Consider the following 16,899-nt stretch of genomic DNA (forward strand, 5'->3'; position numbering starts at 1 on the left):
ACCCTCACATGATCAAATGTTTCCCATATTGTGGATAAAAACAAATTGTTTTCAAGAATCCACATATATTTGTAACTGAGCAACTTGTTATACAAAGTGTAAGCAAGGAAGTTAATTTTCTCAGCCAGTTTCTCTCAAAAAGAAAGGATCAATTATTTTATTATTTATCTTACCAAAAAAAAAAAAATCTTGAGAGAATCACAAATCTAAACTTTTATATAAAAACAATTTGCAATTTCTACTTTAAATCCTTCGGGTGTAGATCTGCTCATTAACAGTTTTTTATTCAACCATATCCAGAAGCTGAGTGCAAAAATAGGTACAAGAAATTAGTTATCACCTTGATCACCAGCTGGGCTCCAGCAAGAAAGCTATGTCAGCTAGTAGTAGCTGGGCTACCCCTATTCTTATTCCCTGACCTCCAAAAATCCCTCACTCAACTATTAAGAGCATGCTTTTCTGAACTACAACACTGCCCGGTGAGGGGCTGGAAGCCCCCTTAGAGTTTTCATACAGTCCTTAGATTCGAGGGGAGTGGGCAGCAAGCAGAGTGAAACTCCTCCGCAGCTCTGCCTCTTGCCCGCCTCGTGGTGTGCTACCCGGTGGGCCGAATTCTAGGAGTTCTAAAGCTGCTTCCTCCTGCACGACCCCCAAAGCAAATCCAGGAGAGAGAAAGTAGCAGGTGGTGTCCTTGAAGCTGGCCAAATAAAAGAAAGGAAGGATTCGATGTAGCACCAACCTCGGGGCCCCCGCGCTGAGTGATACGAGGCACATGGAAAACAGATAGGCTGTTTTCATACTCTAGACACCAAGAGCCCTCTGCCTCAGGCGGCCTCTGCAGCCAGGGCAGCAGCTGGGATTGCGCAAAGACCGCGGGAGGCCAGGCTGGAGAGGTGAGCTGTCCCGAGAGCAGCTGTCCTCTAAATATAAGCTTCTTGTTTGTGAGGGATTGCCTTAAATTAGACTGGCCTGGGGACGGTGTGGACAATGACGGCAGCAGCGCTGGCTCGTGCTCCTCTGTGCTCCTCTGTGCTCCTCTGTGCTCCTCTGTGCTCCTCAGAACTGAGGCTGGAGTGACAGCCGGGAACATGGCCCCGAGGTCAGCGGTGTAACAGGCGCAGATCTGAATCTAGAGAATGGAAACAGGGTTTCCAGGTGCTCGAACCTCACAACCCACTGCACAAAGACACGCCCGGGGACTTACAGAGAAGGAGGTGGTTTATTAGAGGGAGAATCAGAGGCCCCAGGAGGTGAGCCATACCTCCAAGAAGTCACGAGGAGAGAGGAGGGATGGGCCAAGGTCTGCAGTGATCTTTGGTGAGCCGTTGGCACAGCCCCGACTCTCCAAAGTTGGCACAGCCCGGGCTTTTCCAAGCATGCCCCTCCCTGAAAGAAGCCTAGATAGACCAAGGCCAGCCAGGCTTTCCACGGTCGCCCTTCCATCTGGTCATTTCTGGAATTTCTTCCTCCGCTGTTTTCTTATTCTCCTGCCTCCAGAGCAGTTGAGTCTGTCCTCAACGCAATTTAAAGAAGAGAGGGTTGGCTGAGCTCATTGTTCCAGGGCGCAGCCCATCGCGTAGGGTAAGGCCTGGCGGCCTGAGCGTGGGGCAGAGGGTCACACTGCGCCCACAGTCAGGAAGCAGAGACGGATGGATGGACACTGGCACTTTCAGTCTGAGACCCCAACCCATGGCGTGGTGCTGCCCGAGTTCGGTGGGGGGAGTCTTCCCCCTAACCCGGAACTCCCTTGCACACGCATGCCCAGAGGTTTGTCTGCTAGGTGACTCTAGATCCTGTTGAGTTGACAGTCAAGGGTAACCATAGCAGCGGCTGTGGCCAGTGGATTTCATGGGCAGGGTGAGGGGGGACGACGCAGGAAGCTCAGTTTTCTGCGTAGCTTGTCAATTCTTGGTGGTGGGGTGAGGAAGAAGGGTGGGCTAACCAAACGTGGGCAAGGGGGCCCTGGGAGCACAGGACCCCCAAAGGGCTGGCAGGACTGTGGTGAGTAGGGTCATAAAGGTGGAGTATTGAAGGGACAATAATGGGAAACCTTGACTTCTGGCCTCAGGGAGGCTCATCTGTTCATCACTCTATTCTATCATTTATCTATCTATCTATCTATCTATCTATCTATCTATCTATCTATCTATCTATCTACATCTATATCTAGCTATATCTGTCTGTCTATCTATCCATCCACATCTCTATCTAATCTAATCTATCTATCTGTCTGTCTGTCTTTCTGATTTTTTTGAGACGGGGTTTCTCTGAGTATCTCTGGCTGTCCCAGAACTCACTTTGTAGACCAGGCTGGCCTCAAACTCGCAGAGATCCACCTGCTCTCTGCCTCCTAAGTGCTGGGATTAAAGGCTTTCGCTACCACATCTGGCTTATCACTTACCCTCAGCACCCACATAGCACAGGTAGGCTGCGACATCTTTGCTGAAGGCGCATATCAACTTGACTGGGACAACTAGACTTGTCCTGCAGGTGAGCTGGAGAAGGTCTGACGAGAGGGCACAGGCAGCAGCACCCCACCCCCACACCAGACCTTGACTGTTCTGGGTCTGGTTTCACTTGCCAAACTGGCCAGTAGGAGAAGTCAGCACCAGGTGCTCACGGATCACAGTGTCGTCATGGATACCGCCCCTGAATGAGGCTAGTGTTTAGCACAGGCCTCCAGATTGCAACCCAGAGGTCAGAGGTCAGTGCGAACTTGGAGCTAGTTTGGCTGGGTGCCTCCTGGTCATGCCTATGCGGTTGCTCTTCTTGCTTCTGTCTGAGAACTGGTCTTGGCTGGCTGAGTCCTTGGAGGCCAGGACACACAGGCTTCTTCATTCATTCAATCATCCATCTGTCCCCGTCCCCCCCCACCCCCGGCTCAGCCTGAAGATTTTCCCAATCACAGAGCCCACTGAGGTTTCCTATGCTTCTAGTGGGCTTCTCTCTCCCTTGGCTGCAGCTCTCGGATGTCCCGCTAAGCCCCACAGAAGGAGAGAGTCCCTGGCCAAAGGACAGTCCTCCTCACCGCCTGTGCGGCAGCCCGTAATTACATGCGTATCTCCCGAATCACGCCTTTGTACCCTCTAGGTTTTCACCAGCTGGTTTTTGTTCCTGCTTTCTTTTCCTGTTCTGCAAAGCTGTTTGCAGTGTAATCAATCACCAGTGAGCAGACATCTATAACACAGTCACCAAATCAGTGTAGTGACAATCCCAGCTCCTGCCAGAGGGGGGGTTCACCAGGTTGCTACCACTCCTGAGGCATTTCCTGCCCCCTGCCCCCGGATGTCAGGAGGCCACCTCCTCCTTGGAGGCATTTCCTTTGACGTGACTTCTGGTACACTATACTAGGATGGCATTATCAGGAGGATTAAGCCTTGTCTCATTGCAAACTTTTAAAGACTGGGTCCCGATACCTGGCACCTCCCTGCTGAGGCCGGGCAGCTGGGCCACCTTGGTTTCACAGAGGTCAAAAGTCCCGTGGACTTCAGGTTTGCTTTTGGCAACAGAACGGGGTTTCTCCTAGAGTTCCAGCGCAGAGCTCGACACATGCTGCGTGTCTCTCCTTGAGCTAGGAACGGCTTTGAAGCTGTGCTGACCACTCACCTCTGTCAGAGCTTGTCGCTGATGTCATTGGGGTGAGAGCCATTCACGCCATCTCACTCCGTCTGTGGGAAAGCCAGGACCCCAGTGTCTCTTTGCTCCTTCTTTGCCCTTCTTGGCTGCGTTTCACGGGTCTCTCCTGATGGCTTAAGGCCAGTCCTTTGGTCTGGGAGGGTAAGTCACATAAGTGCTCATAGACTGCATGGTGGCCGGCCTCCACCCCTGGTTATGGCACTTGAGTTTCTGTCAACTATAACATAGACAGGAATGGTCAGTGGGCACTTGGGGGAAGGGCTCCTGGGTCCATTTCTAGGGAAAGCCAACAAGCCAGCTGAGTTGGTGTAATCTATGCTGTGTCATTCATTGGCTTGATCTTGGGCCCCTCCCCTCTGCCTCCATTTACTCAGCTGTAAATAGTGAATAGAGTTATCCTGCAGGGCTATGGTGAGATACAGTGGAAAGCTACTTAGAAAGTCCCAAACACAAAGTGATATGAAACAGCAGGCGATTTCTAACCTGAATTCCAAAGCGGGACTCTGAGGTCAGAGGTCAGTGCAGCCGGGGCTCTTTGGGTTGAAGGCTCCTTGGGCCCTTTGGGGTATCTCTGTGAGCCTGACACACTGCTTCTGTGTGCGGCCGGGTCAGTCCTCGGAGGTCAGGACACAGGGCTTCCTGTGGATTCGTCCCCTCTGATTCAGACCGGTGGATTGCCAATCCACAGAACCCACGGAGGTTTCTTGAGCCTGACCCTCTGTCCCCTTGCCTTTCCAGTGGGCGTCTCTCTCCATCAGCTTCAGCTTCCTGATGTCTAGCGAAGCCCTAACCATAGTTCCTGATCAAAAAGGCCCGAAGCAGGCACCCTACGAAGGCATTTATCACCCAAGAGTTTGACCCCTCTGTTGCCTTTCGTGCTAAATCACCAGTGGGCCCAGAGCCAACTCTGTACATTTTTCAGAATAGAAGGTGGTTTGGGGATTCTTTTTGAGGGCTCAGCCTACCTAGCAGGCTATGGCTGAGAGGTGCAGGCTCTTGCCTTGGTGGGGGCCAGAATAACAACGGGAATGCCATCTGTCACCACCATTCGTAAGGTCTCCAGCAATCATCCTTCCTTTTACTCTTTATAAACACCCCCTCCTTTTTGGTGTGTTCGAATGTGTATGTGTGTGTACACTTTCACTTGTGTAAGGAAGCCATACCTGTGTAGGTCAGGCCTTGCCCTCCAACTATTTTTTCAAGGTCTCTTGGTTGTTCGCTACACTTCGTGCCAGGCTATCTGTTCTCCTAGCTTCTGGGGATCCCCCTGCCTCTGTCCTTTATCTTGTCTTCTCGGTGCCTTGACTACAGACATACACTACCACACCCAGCTTTATATGCACAGTAGGGATTTGAACCCTGGTCTTCATGCTTGCACAGCAAGCTCTTTAGCCACCGCGGCATGTCCTTCGTTCCCTTTTGTCCTTTAAGGAAATGTTACTAAGGTTTCTGACTGAAGTAGGATAAGCTTCCATCCTGCCCTCTGGCGAGGAGAGCGGAGCAGTCAGGCTGTGCACAGGAAGTGTGCCTTGAAAGCCATGATGGGACGGTAGATCTTCAGGGGAGCTGTCGCAGCAGAGAGTGGGGCAGGGACGGGGACACTACCTCCCCTTGTCAGAGCGCACGCTGGTGTGTGCTTCTGGCACAGAATCGGTCTCAGCAGCTGTGGCGGGAACTGTCGGTCGCCACCTGGGTCTACTCCTTTCTCCTGAGACAGAACTCCAGCCTTACTTAGGGCCACTGGGAACCCTGGTTTCCACTGGAGCCAGGCAGAGCCCTGAGAGGAGGCTCTGGCCAAGTATAGGTAGCGAGGCTATTGTGTGGCACAGCAGGGCAGGGTGCAGTGACTCCGTGGAGGACATTTGTCATGCCTCTGGACTCTAATGGAGAGGTGCAGCTTATCACTCTAGAAGCTATCTTGACTCCAGTGTGAGTCTCAGGATGGGATGTGCTGGGATGGTTAGAGGAAGTATGGATCTTGGCTTTTTTAATTTTTAAAATCTTTTCGAATTGTAGAGTCACATAGTTTATAAGAACCAGTACAGTTATGTGAAGTACCATTGAGAGGGTTTCATCTCCCAAAACTACAGCAGTTGCCACAGCCAGCATTTTCACTTTGATATGTTTAAGGTCTCTTGTGTTGGGCTAGAGAGATGGCTCAGTGGTTAAGAATACTAACTGTTGTTCTAGAGGATCTGGACTCAACTCCCAGCACCCACATGGTGATTACAACCTTCTGTAACTCCAATTCCAGGGCATCTGGTGTCCTATCCCCGCAGGAGGTGCACTAAAACAAGCACATAATTTTTTAACTGAAAAAGAAAAATCACTCTGTTGTGTTTTCATTGCCATACCCATTTCCCTCTGGCCCCTACAGCCTCCTTGACCTCTAGAAGCCCTCCTAAGGCCAGAATCTTGATAACAGTGGCACGCCATCCCAGACCTAGATCACCCATGGAAACACAAACATCTATATTAGTTAAATCATGTCATTTAAAAAACGTCATATTGCCAAACCCCACCCTGCATGAAGACAGGAGAAGTTCAGAAAAGGAGGCCAGAGGATGGTTTCTACCTCCAAGCACGGGAAGGACTTGTGGGGGTGTCTTCAAAGAGGCCGGTACCTCAGCTAAACCCAAAAGGATGGAGGCTGTTGCTTTCACAGACACTCAGTCGCGCTCGTGACTAGTAGGACTGCGGCTTTCTTGAGGCGCTTCTGCTTTCATTCCTTATCTCACCGAGGGATCATGTATAACTATGTGAAGCAATTCTGGCTGCTACAAATGTTTGCAGGCACTGGGGGTACCCCATCGTGTGTGTGTGTGGTTCATGGAAGTGACAGACCTTCTTAGGGGACATTTTTGCTTGGTTTTAAAAGGTAGATAATAGTTTGTGAATTCTTTGCGGGTTTCATACATATTCACTGTCACTTATCCCTCAACTCCTCCCAGCTCCATCCCAGTCTCCTACCTCCTCCTGTCCTTTTTTTTTATTTGTAACCCATGAAGTCTAATTTTTGCTGTTCCTACACTCATGTGTGTGGTGACATCCATTGGAGTGCGGTTTACCTACCGGGGGCTGTGCCCTTAAAGGAAACTGACTGACTTTCCCTTCTCCAGAAGCCCTAAATGCTAATAACTCCTCAGTCAGAGCCCCCTTCCGACCCTGGGCTGCAGGGTTGGCTGGCTTGCTCTTGCGCAGGTCCTGCAGCAGCAACCACAGCTGCTGTGAGCTCACAGAGTCCAGAAGATGCCGTTCTTCAGGCCCTCCTTTACCTGTGGCTCTTGCCCTCCTTCCAGTTCCTCTCCCTCAGTGGTCCCGAGCCTAAGGGAGGGTGTGATGGGCATGTTCCGTCTGTGGCTGATCCCCCCATAAAAACTTATTCTCTTTGCTCTGGCCAGTTGTGCGCTTCCTTGTTAACTGCCAAGCGCTGATCAGGGAAGCTTCTCAGATGCGGTCTCAGAGCTGCACTACGGTATAACGATGTGAATTTCGGGGGAGTTTGATACTAGGTACACTTAGCAGTATAACAGTAGTAGGTTCGCCCTGGGCCTGTGAGCTCCTCAGCCGTGACTTCTTGGCCAGATTCACAGGGCCAAGCATGTGTTTCCTCCCATAAAGAGGACCTTAAAGCCAAATAGAGATCAGTTACGCCCGTAACACTTGTGCCACCTTGCACCCATGGGCATATCTTGCCATGCCGGCTTTTATTGTGGCTTAGAGGATGCACAGTTGGATAAGAATGCTGATGACTGTAGCCTAAGCTGCCGTTGAACTCGAGTCAGTCCTCCTGCCTTGGCCTCCTGAGCACTGGGATTTCAGGTATATGCCAGCCACCACGCCTGGCTCTCTTAGAGATTTTAGTTCTGATTCTCAGCAAGACATTAGTGGTGGTGGGGAATATAACTGGACATTCAGATATGCTCTCCGATGGCAGAAATGTGCATGCCTGCTAGGACACTGCAGAGGGTTTTTTTTTTTTTTTTTTTTTTTTTTTTTTTTTTGGGGGGGGTGTTTCAGCTGCCTTCTCACACTGTGCTTCCCTTTCCAGGGGCTGGTGTCAGAGAGGATGTGTTTCTCATTTGGAGGGAAATGGAAGAAGCCTGCAGCTTACTGGCTCAGTTCCGAAAGCTGGTGGACAAGTCTACATCTCAGTTGAAAGGGGCCCCAACATACTGCAGTAGGTGCTGTTTATATGTTAAAGTCTGTAGTGCAAACGAGTCAGGGGTATTGGTGGCTGGGGATGGGGGGGTGGAGTTCCATGCTTCTAAGTGGAAGAACTCCTTAGCTCCGCTCTGAGGTGGGAGAATCTCTTTCTCTATCCCTTCCTCTCCCTTCCTCTCTCTCTCTCTCTCTCTCTCTCTCTCTCTCTCTCTCTGTGTGTGTGTGTGTGTGTGTGTGTGTGTGCGTGCGTGCGTGTGCGCACGCATGTACCCATTCCCAAAGAAGAACCAGAGCCGGACAGTATTTGAAGCTATAAAGGCAGATTTTTCTGCCTATAGCAAGAGGAAGAACCAAGACTTGATACAGAGCCAGGCTCAGTTCTGAACACAGCACAGACATCTACACTGTTGGGTAGAGGGCGTCTGTGAACGGAAAATTCCTGAGAGGGGGATATGATGACTAAGGAGGCTTCTGTCCAGACAGACACAACAGGATTCTTGCTGAAGGCTGGACCAGATATGCCCAGGGGTGATGAGCATGAGAAATGCCATTGAGATATTGAATTTGCTCATTTATCCATTGGGGGGTATTCTGGTTGTAGCATTTTATTTGTGCTAGGTATGCAGAGCTGAACATGGAAGTCCAAAAACTAAGGCTATTTGAAAAGAAGATGCAGAGAAGCCCAACTCTTAGTGTGTGTCAAGCTTAGTCAAGGGGGAAATCTTCCAAGAGGAATATAGGTTTTTATTTTGTTTCATTTTGTTTTTGAGACAGTGTCTTTCTACACAGCCCTGGCTGCTCTGGAACCCATTATATAGACCAGGCTGGCTTCGAACTCACAGAGATCTGCTTGACTCTGCCTCCCAAGTGCACCTCTACTCCAGAGACTCATGTGTTATTTTTACAGGGACCATGAGAGAAGGTAGGGATGGGTCAGCTAGACCTAGCCTTGCTTGCAGACTGAATCATACCCAAACTGACTGTGGCTGTCCACTCACCCTCATGTAGCTGCAAGGAAGGCTGCCTTCACTGCAGTTCTCACTAAAGGCCACTGCTCTTCTCTGAGACTCGGAAACTTCACTGTTGAAGGCATACACAGGCCAGGCAAGAAGCCTAGGAGATGTGTTTGCAGGGGATAGGGTTTGTGCTATCAGCATTAAAAAAAATTACAAAAATGTACTTGCATTTCTCTCTTTAGAGACCTTTTATGCTCTGACAGCTATGACAGCTGTTCCCTTAGTTTATAGGGATAGGGTTAACTCAAAGGCAGCTGCCTTGCTGAAGGCTCACACCAACTATGGGTGACAGTTCATCAAAGCTGGAACCCCAAGCTCTCTACTCAACTTGCAGGCAGCTCTTCCAGTCTGAGAACCTCCTCCAGACAGCTTGGTTGAGCTGAGGTTCTCCTCAGCAGGCCTTGTGGTTATGGGATTTTATAGCCTTGGGGATGAAGAGACCTTGTGTACCTGGTAAGTTTTAGGGCCTTCCTGAGACTTATGAGTTGTTTGCTTTCCCAGTCTTAAAGGCCCTCATCCCTTTAGAATTCCCCCAGTCTTAAGGATCGTTCCCTGGCACAGCATGCTTCAGTCTGGAGGAAACTGCCACACTTCAACGGCAGTGACAGCAGATGTCTAGTGAGCATCCAGTGTGTGCTAGGTGCTGCCCCAACGGGCTGTGCTTGTTCTTGGGTTACTTCATCTTTAAAAGAAAAACCTCTAGATGAATTACTGTTCTTGTCTTCATTTGGTAGGCAATGAGGCACAGAGGGTTACATACATGGCCAGTGATCACACAGCCAGCCGAGCGGGGTCTTTCCAGCCCTATTAAATTAGCAGCAGTGCTGTGCCCACCTGGAGCATGGCTGCCCAGTTACCACCAGACCTGTCCTAGTCCGAAATGATGAGAAGGCTGGCTGGTGCCTACAGAGAAGCAAGCTCAGTGAAGAACAAGGAAATGACAAGAACTATTTTTTCCTCTTTCTTCTTATATCCGAAGCATTGTTTGTAATGAAAGGCTGATGTTTTGTGGAAAGAAAGACCTACTTAAAAATCCTTTCCAGGTTAGCCTGGGTCATTTTCTTTCAGCCTTAGTTTGTTCTTCTGTAAAATGAATAGACTATCAGTCTGGGAGATTATTGCAGACATTAAGTAAAAGGATGAATGATCAACACCAAGCAAGTCCTCACTTTCTCCTTTGACCTGAAGGGAACTGGTGCATCGATCCTCTGAATTCTTAAGTCAGCAGAGGATCTGCTTCCTTCTAGGATGAAGTAATAACAGTAGCTAGCCCCATGAGTCAGGCACCATTGCGGGCTCCATACGAGAATCTCCCTCTCCAGCTGCTCCCACAGGCTTCCGAGAGGTTCCGCAACATTGCCTTGGGTTAAGTGACTTGCCCAAGGTGACGTTTCTGGTAAGTGACAAAGCCTGGATCAGGAGCTATCCATCTTTTTGAGGTCCATATCCTCCTGCCACACATGATTTGGTCCACACACAATGGCGCTGGAGCAGGCTTTGAAATCCCTGAATGCTACAGTGTCTTCCTATATTTTCCCTGTCATAGAGCCATCGTGAACACTTAAAAAAATGCTGTATACACGCACACACCACAATTAAAACAAAAAGAGAATGAGCTGTGGGTCTAAAAGTTGATAATGGTCTATAATACCCTTTATTTCAATCTAACATATTCATATCCCCCAAAGAAAGTAACTCCAAGCAGCATTTTTAAAAAATGCTCCGGATGTACTATTTATATTTTAAAGGGAAAGTTTGATCAAGACTGTTCCTCCACTGGGTAGTCACCCAAGCCTTTACCATAATTTGACTCCAGCATCTACACGGAGAACATCCAGCTACCCATCTCCTCAGGCGGTGCTCAGTGAGGGGCGAAGACCCTGCGTCTGCTCTGAAGGAAGGCAGCAACTGTTCCCGCAGCTTGTCTGCGCAAGGCCTGAAGGCTGAAGGCGATGGTGGGGAGGGTGCATGGGAAAGGGGAAGGCTGAAGGCTAGACCTGTCACTTGGGTAGGCTGCAGCCGAACTAGACAGAGGGCGTCTGTTAGCTGTCCTCATATCCCTGTCACTGAGTCGCTCCCACACCCACCCCCGTGGCTGGCCGGTGATCAGGGATCCATCGGCACATGTAATCATGGGGCGGGGTAGTGACACTGTCTGCCAGAGATGACAAATTAGCCTGATGCCTGGGGCAAGAAGGCAGTAAAGCTCACGTTGGGAATTAACTTGTTTTAATCCCAAGAGCAGGACATAAAATTCCCTTAAGGAAAAAAAACATCACTGACCTCCCTGATACATACAAAACAGGGTAAAGACAGTAGACACCAACCAACAAGCCACAGGGCAGAAAGGGGGCATGCCATTGCTCTCCCTGGTTGATTGCCCTGCGGGCCATGGGGCATGGAGGAAGAAGCCAAGGGGAGCTTGTCAAAACGTGCTAAATTTGGGGAGACAGAGCCAAGAACGGGGCGGCTGCGGCTCACAGCGCAGCATGCCAGAATGGGAAGAATGAGCCGAAATGACAAGCACAGGGCCATCCCTGAGAATTTATCTGACTACTGAGCAGTTCACACAGGTAGGAAAGCTGTCAGGCAGGTGGGGCCTACAGGAAGGAATCAGAGGAACAAAAGAAAATGCTCACACAGCCTCGGGAAGAAGAGTCAGAGAAATCTGTAACTTACGGGGTTGTTGAGACTACCTGGGAAGGTCTTAAACTCAGTGGTGAGGAAGGATGAGGCCCATGCAGAGGGTCAAAGTGAGACATGGAAAAAACCAAACTGTTTCCAGGTAACACAACTCTATCTCACAACAGAGCTCAAAGAGAACCACACAGCACAGTACGCACCGAGGTAGGATCTGCAGTGCTCAACATTCAGTCAAAGATTATAATGCACGAAAAGGAACAAGAAAAGGTGACCTTTAATGAGAAGGAAAACAAACAAACAAAAACTCCCCCCAAAAAACAGTCAGCCAAAATGGACAGGGAGAGGAAGGATGTCAGGGCGACCCAGAGAGATGGTCCCCTGTGCTCCTTACTTTGTTGTCAACTTGATACAACTTGGAAACACCGGGGGAGAGGGAACTTAAAAGACACACACGCCATCAGACTGGGAGTGGGGACATTTTCTTAACTGATAAACAAGGTCCAGCTTCCCGTGGACAGTGCTTTCCCTAAGCAGGTGGACCTGGGCTGTGTAGGAAAGCTAGCCCAGCAAGTAGAGTGAGCCAGGAAGTGGCACTGCTCTGTGGCTGCTGCTTCAGCTCCTGCCTCCAGGCTCCAGCCTGGAGCTCCTGTCCCACCTTCCATTGAAAATGGACCATGGTGTAGAAATAGATAGGCCAAGTAAATGCTTTCCCGCTCCCGAGTTGCTTTGGCCAACGTTTTATCGCAGCAATAGCAAAGAAAAACTAGGCCACACAGCCTTGATCAGTGTTCTTCGCTTCTCAGCCTCCCCAGTTGGTGGAGGGAGAAAGAACGAAGCCGAGGCCTTAGACCTGAAACCCGGTAGCAGATCTGCCCTGGAGAAAGCGTGTTGGGCTAGCTTTGGGAGACCGACCGCTGGGCCACCACCTGTAGAACGGGCACCTGGAACTGTGTTGGGCCAGGTGCCTGACTGCTTCCATCACTCCCACCTTAATCCCAGCTGCAGAGCAAGGGGTAAGGCTTAGCTTGCCATGGGGAAGGACCAGGTATAGTGAGAATTCCAAAATTTTGGTTTCTTAAAAAAAGAAAAAACAAAACCACTGAACTATTCTAGGAATATGTTTTCATTTTAATCCTAGGTGTGGGGATACGGGGCTGCTTTACAACAGCTGACTCTGATTTGCCTTGTGCTCCAGCAGAGGCGTGGTTTTGCCAGCTGCAGATAGTTTCTGCAATTGCGTGATGTTTGGAATTCTGGGAACTTTTCAGAGGGTGTATAAATACTAGGGCCCCAATTGATGGGCAGTCGGCGGTTGCTGGTTGTTTAGGGGGGTTGGTTTTGGTTTGTTGATACTCATGCTCAAAGAAGAAACAACAAAAAAGAAATTAGATTCAGGTATCTCTACCTTCTATCCTTCGCTCTCTCCTATCTAGTTATAGGGGGTGAAACTGGGGTGGGGAGGAGGATAAAGGGCGGGAAAAAGAAGAACCCACAAAGCAGCAAAGTCAGGCAACATCCAGGCACAACTATTCCTGGGCCAATGCTCAGCTATGGGGTGCTAAGCTGGCATGTCACCTGGTAGAGGCTTGAGTTGTGGGTTGTATCTCTGCCAGCCGTGTGATGGGCCTCAATACCCAAGACTGTGTGGGCATTTAAAGCTGTGAGACTCAGAGGTAGCTTACCTTAGCATCTGCCAGGATGGCGAAGGGACTGCATTCTCCAGCATTACCCCAACTCAGACCACATAGATCCCATTTGGTGTGGGTAATACAATTGGAGTCACAAGATTTTGCCCTGGAATTGACTGGTCAAACATGCTCCTAGGCATATTCCAATGGCCTCTATCCTAGGCCTACCAGTGGATAGGACCTCTGAAACAGTTGTGGTGCTAGGAGAAGGCATTGCACACTGGGACACCGGACCTCTGTCCCAGCTGGCACCACCTGCAGTGGTTGCAGTGGTTGTGGATCCGGTTTCACCTCATCAGCTGGCAACCCACAGCTATGTGGGCCTCGGTTGTAGCGTAGTTGTTGGGGTGGTCTTGGCAGGTTGGCTTAGGATGTAGCATAGGTTGGTGGCAATGACAGCTGTAGTTGTGACTAGGGAGCCCTAGCCTGAGCCTCATCACTCACCGTAATTACATCCAGAGGCAGATAGAATCCTCCAGTATCTGACCTCAGGCTGGTGACTCTGGCTGAGACACATGGGCCTTTCTGAATCACAGGGGATTGCTTGTGAGGACATCCTGCTCAGCTGATGTGCCATCTTGGTTCTTTCGGAACAGTGCACCATCAGCATATTTAAGAAATTTGGGCGTGGGTTTCCCTCTGTCCCTGAAACAGTGGCCGCACGCTGGCGGCACACTATGGCTTACTTCTATCTGGGTGTCACCCCCGTGCTGAAATAATGAAAGCGACCACATGATTCCTTGTGTCAACATGCATCTAGCAGGTGTGGCCAACCTGCTACTGAGACATGTTGTCTGCAAGATCCGTGCTCAAGAACCACATGATCCAGTTACAAAGAAAATAACACAAAAAAATGTAATGAAATGAATTAATTTATATGTGTATGGATGTTTTGCCTGCAAGTATATCTATGCACCCATGTACACCTGGTACTCAGCGAGGCCAGAAGAAAGCTTTAGGTTCCCCAGGACTCTGAACTACCATGCGGGTACAGGGAACTGAGCCTGAGTCTTCCAGAAAAGCAGCCAGTCCTCTTAACCATTGCGCCATCTCTTCAGTTCCTCACCGTGTTTTAAACAAGTTTCTGGTCTTGTGGTGGATTGCACCATAGCTATCCTGGATGGTGACATCCGAAGCTTTCAGAAACCGTGATATGACACATGGGAAGGACTTCTAAATTTACTTCTAAATAAACAATGGGTTGAGGATAAAAATCAAGAAGGAAGTTAAGATGTTCCCTTGAAACAAAAGAAAAGGGAGACACAACATATTAGAGCTTACAGCGGATGTGGTATCAAGGTGAGCCATACAGTAGCCCTCGCCCCACCAGAAAAGTGTAGATTTCTGACACAGCCTGTCACTGCCCCACAGGACTAGAGATGGGAGAACTAGCCAATCCCACGTGAACATAAAGACCCAAGCAGAAAGGAAGTGGAGAGGACAAAACACACCAAAGATCCGCAAATCAGAGCTGATCCTTCCAACAGACAAACCGTGACTTAGGCTAAGAAAGGAAGGGACAGGAGCCACCAATACACAAGGCCAGAGAGTGAAAGGGGAACATTACCACTGTCATTTCAGAAAGGTAAGAGGTCATGCTGAACAACTGCCATCAGCAAATGTGATAACCTGCAAGGAATGGACCGATGCCTCAACAACAACTTGCCAAGACTGAGTTACGAGAAAGCAGAACATCTAAATAAACCAACGACAAGAACATAATGACGGCCATTTGTAATAGACCAACAACTGGCAATATATCGAGAGGGAAATACTGTGCACCTTCTCTTAGGATCTAGGATCATTGAGCACAGCTGCTTTCAGCACCCTTCTTTGGCGTAGCTCTTGAGGTCTGAGCCGGAACAGTTGGTTAAGAGAAAGAAACAAAGGGCATTCAGTTTGGAACCTGGTGAGCTGCAGATGCAGTGAGAGATCTGTCTCAGAGAGAAAGAGAGAGAGAGAGAGGAAATAATAGAAGACAGCAAACATTGGTGAAATAGAAACTAGAGAGTCTAGTCAGGGCAGCCAGCACCCCATCCAACCACTCAAAGAGGAAGGAAGAAAGAAAGGTTTCTCATCTTGGCGTTGGAAGTGAAACAATATTCACAGGAAACAGTGCTCACATAGAAACTCCAAGGAATCCACAAAGAAGCCATCAGAGCGAATAAAGAGTTCATTATGGTTCCGGTCGAGAATGTCAGTACACAATCAGTTGTGTTTCCGTAGATTAGCAAGGGCTATGCAGTAATTGAAGTCCAAAGAGTAAGTCCACATTCATTCCACCAAAAATTACACTTACGGGAGAAAGCTCAGTCAGTAAAGGGCTTGCCTGGCAAATAGGAGTGCCCGAGTTTACTCCCCAGAACCCACGTGAAGGGCCAGGCATGGTGGCACATGCTTATACCGCAGCAGTGTGGAGGTGGAGAGACGGGCTCCCGAGGGTGCGCTGGCCAGGCTTTCCTGGAAAGCACTTGAGATTGTCCTCTGGCCTCCATACGCACATGTGTTTGCACAACCACACACTCATGCACCACCCACACATGAACACACACTCATATACACACACACAAACCTTTAAATACTAGGAAAAGTTAGTGAAGGAAGCAGACAAATTATATACTGAGAAAAAGCACAGATCATTAGTAAAGCTGTGTGATAAGATTGTTAAGTTGGCCAATTCTGAACTGGCTTGCGGGTTTAATGCATTCTGCACAGAAGTCCCAGCTGGCTTTTTGGCAGAACTTGACAAGCTGTTCCAAAACTCCCATGGGAATGCAGAGGACACGGAATGGCCAGAGGTGGTCTTGGAAAAGAACAAAGCTGAAAGATGCATCTGTCTCATCTTCAAAACTTACAGCAGGGCTGTGATAACGAAGGTCATGTAATACTGGCAAAGAAATGGATTCATTAAGAACAGGTGTGGTGGCACAGGCCTGTAATTTCAGCATTTTGGGAAGCTAAGACAGGAAGACAGCAACTTCAAAATCAACTGGGGCTCCAAAGTGAGTTTCCAGTGAGCCAGGTCTGTTCGGAGAAGCCCTCTGAAAACAGATGCATAGATTCACGGGATGACCGCAGGGTAAATCTATGTATTTATTGTGTATTTATAACCCCTAACAAATGGATGCACACACGTACAGTGCCCTTGGACTTTTATCTCACCCATGGACAAAAAAATACCTCAAATACATTAAACGCCTCCGTGTAAAAGTGAGATTATGGTACTCTGGAACAAACCCCCCAACAGATGCCTGTTGTCTTAGGCTGGGCAGTGGTCTGGCTGTTAGCCATAGCAGGGGCAGCGGGGATAAGATAAATGGGAATGAGGCGGTCTGAATGAGAATGGCCTGCACAAGCACTCAGCTTTGAATGCTTGATCCCCAGCTATTGGAACTGTTCGGGAAGGATTAGGAGGCATGTCCTTGTTGGAGGAAGTGTGTCACTGAGGGTGGGCTTTGAGATTTTAAGTACCCATGCTAGAAGGCCTGGATCTTTCCCTGCAACTTGAGACCATGTGCGAGCTCTCAGCTCCTTCTCCTGCCTGCCCACCCTCCACCACGGTCCTCATCGTCACCACACGGAGCATGAACCACCCTTTTGAAACTGTAAGCAAGGCCCCAATCAAATGCTTCCTTTTATAAGTTGCCTCGGTCATTATGGTCATAGCAATAGACCATAGCTAAGACAGGAACTGCAGAAGTGTGTGCTGTGTCATGCTTCAGTGGGCACCAGGGAGGAAAAGGAAAGACCCA

The 16,899-nt window shown here is 49.2% G+C and overlaps 1 protein-coding gene across 1 annotated transcript in view; it reads left to right on the forward strand.

The window, feature by feature from the left end:
• Positions 1–16,899, forward strand: part of Vwa3b (von Willebrand factor A domain containing 3B) — a 152,306-nt gene that overhangs the window by 43,798 nt on the left and 91,609 nt on the right. The window contains exon 8 of the mRNA XM_055606937.1: positions 7,688–7,816. Within this exon, the coding sequence (XP_055462912.1) occupies positions 7,688–7,816 (129 nt within the window). The remainder of the gene's footprint in view (positions 1–7,687; positions 7,817–16,899) is intronic.

This window comes from Psammomys obesus, unplaced genomic scaffold (genome assembly GCF_907164565.1).
Source record: "Psammomys obesus unplaced genomic scaffold, mPsaObe1.curated_primary_1811, whole genome shotgun sequence".
Classification (NCBI taxonomy): domain Eukaryota; kingdom Metazoa; phylum Chordata; class Mammalia; order Rodentia; family Muridae; genus Psammomys; species Psammomys obesus.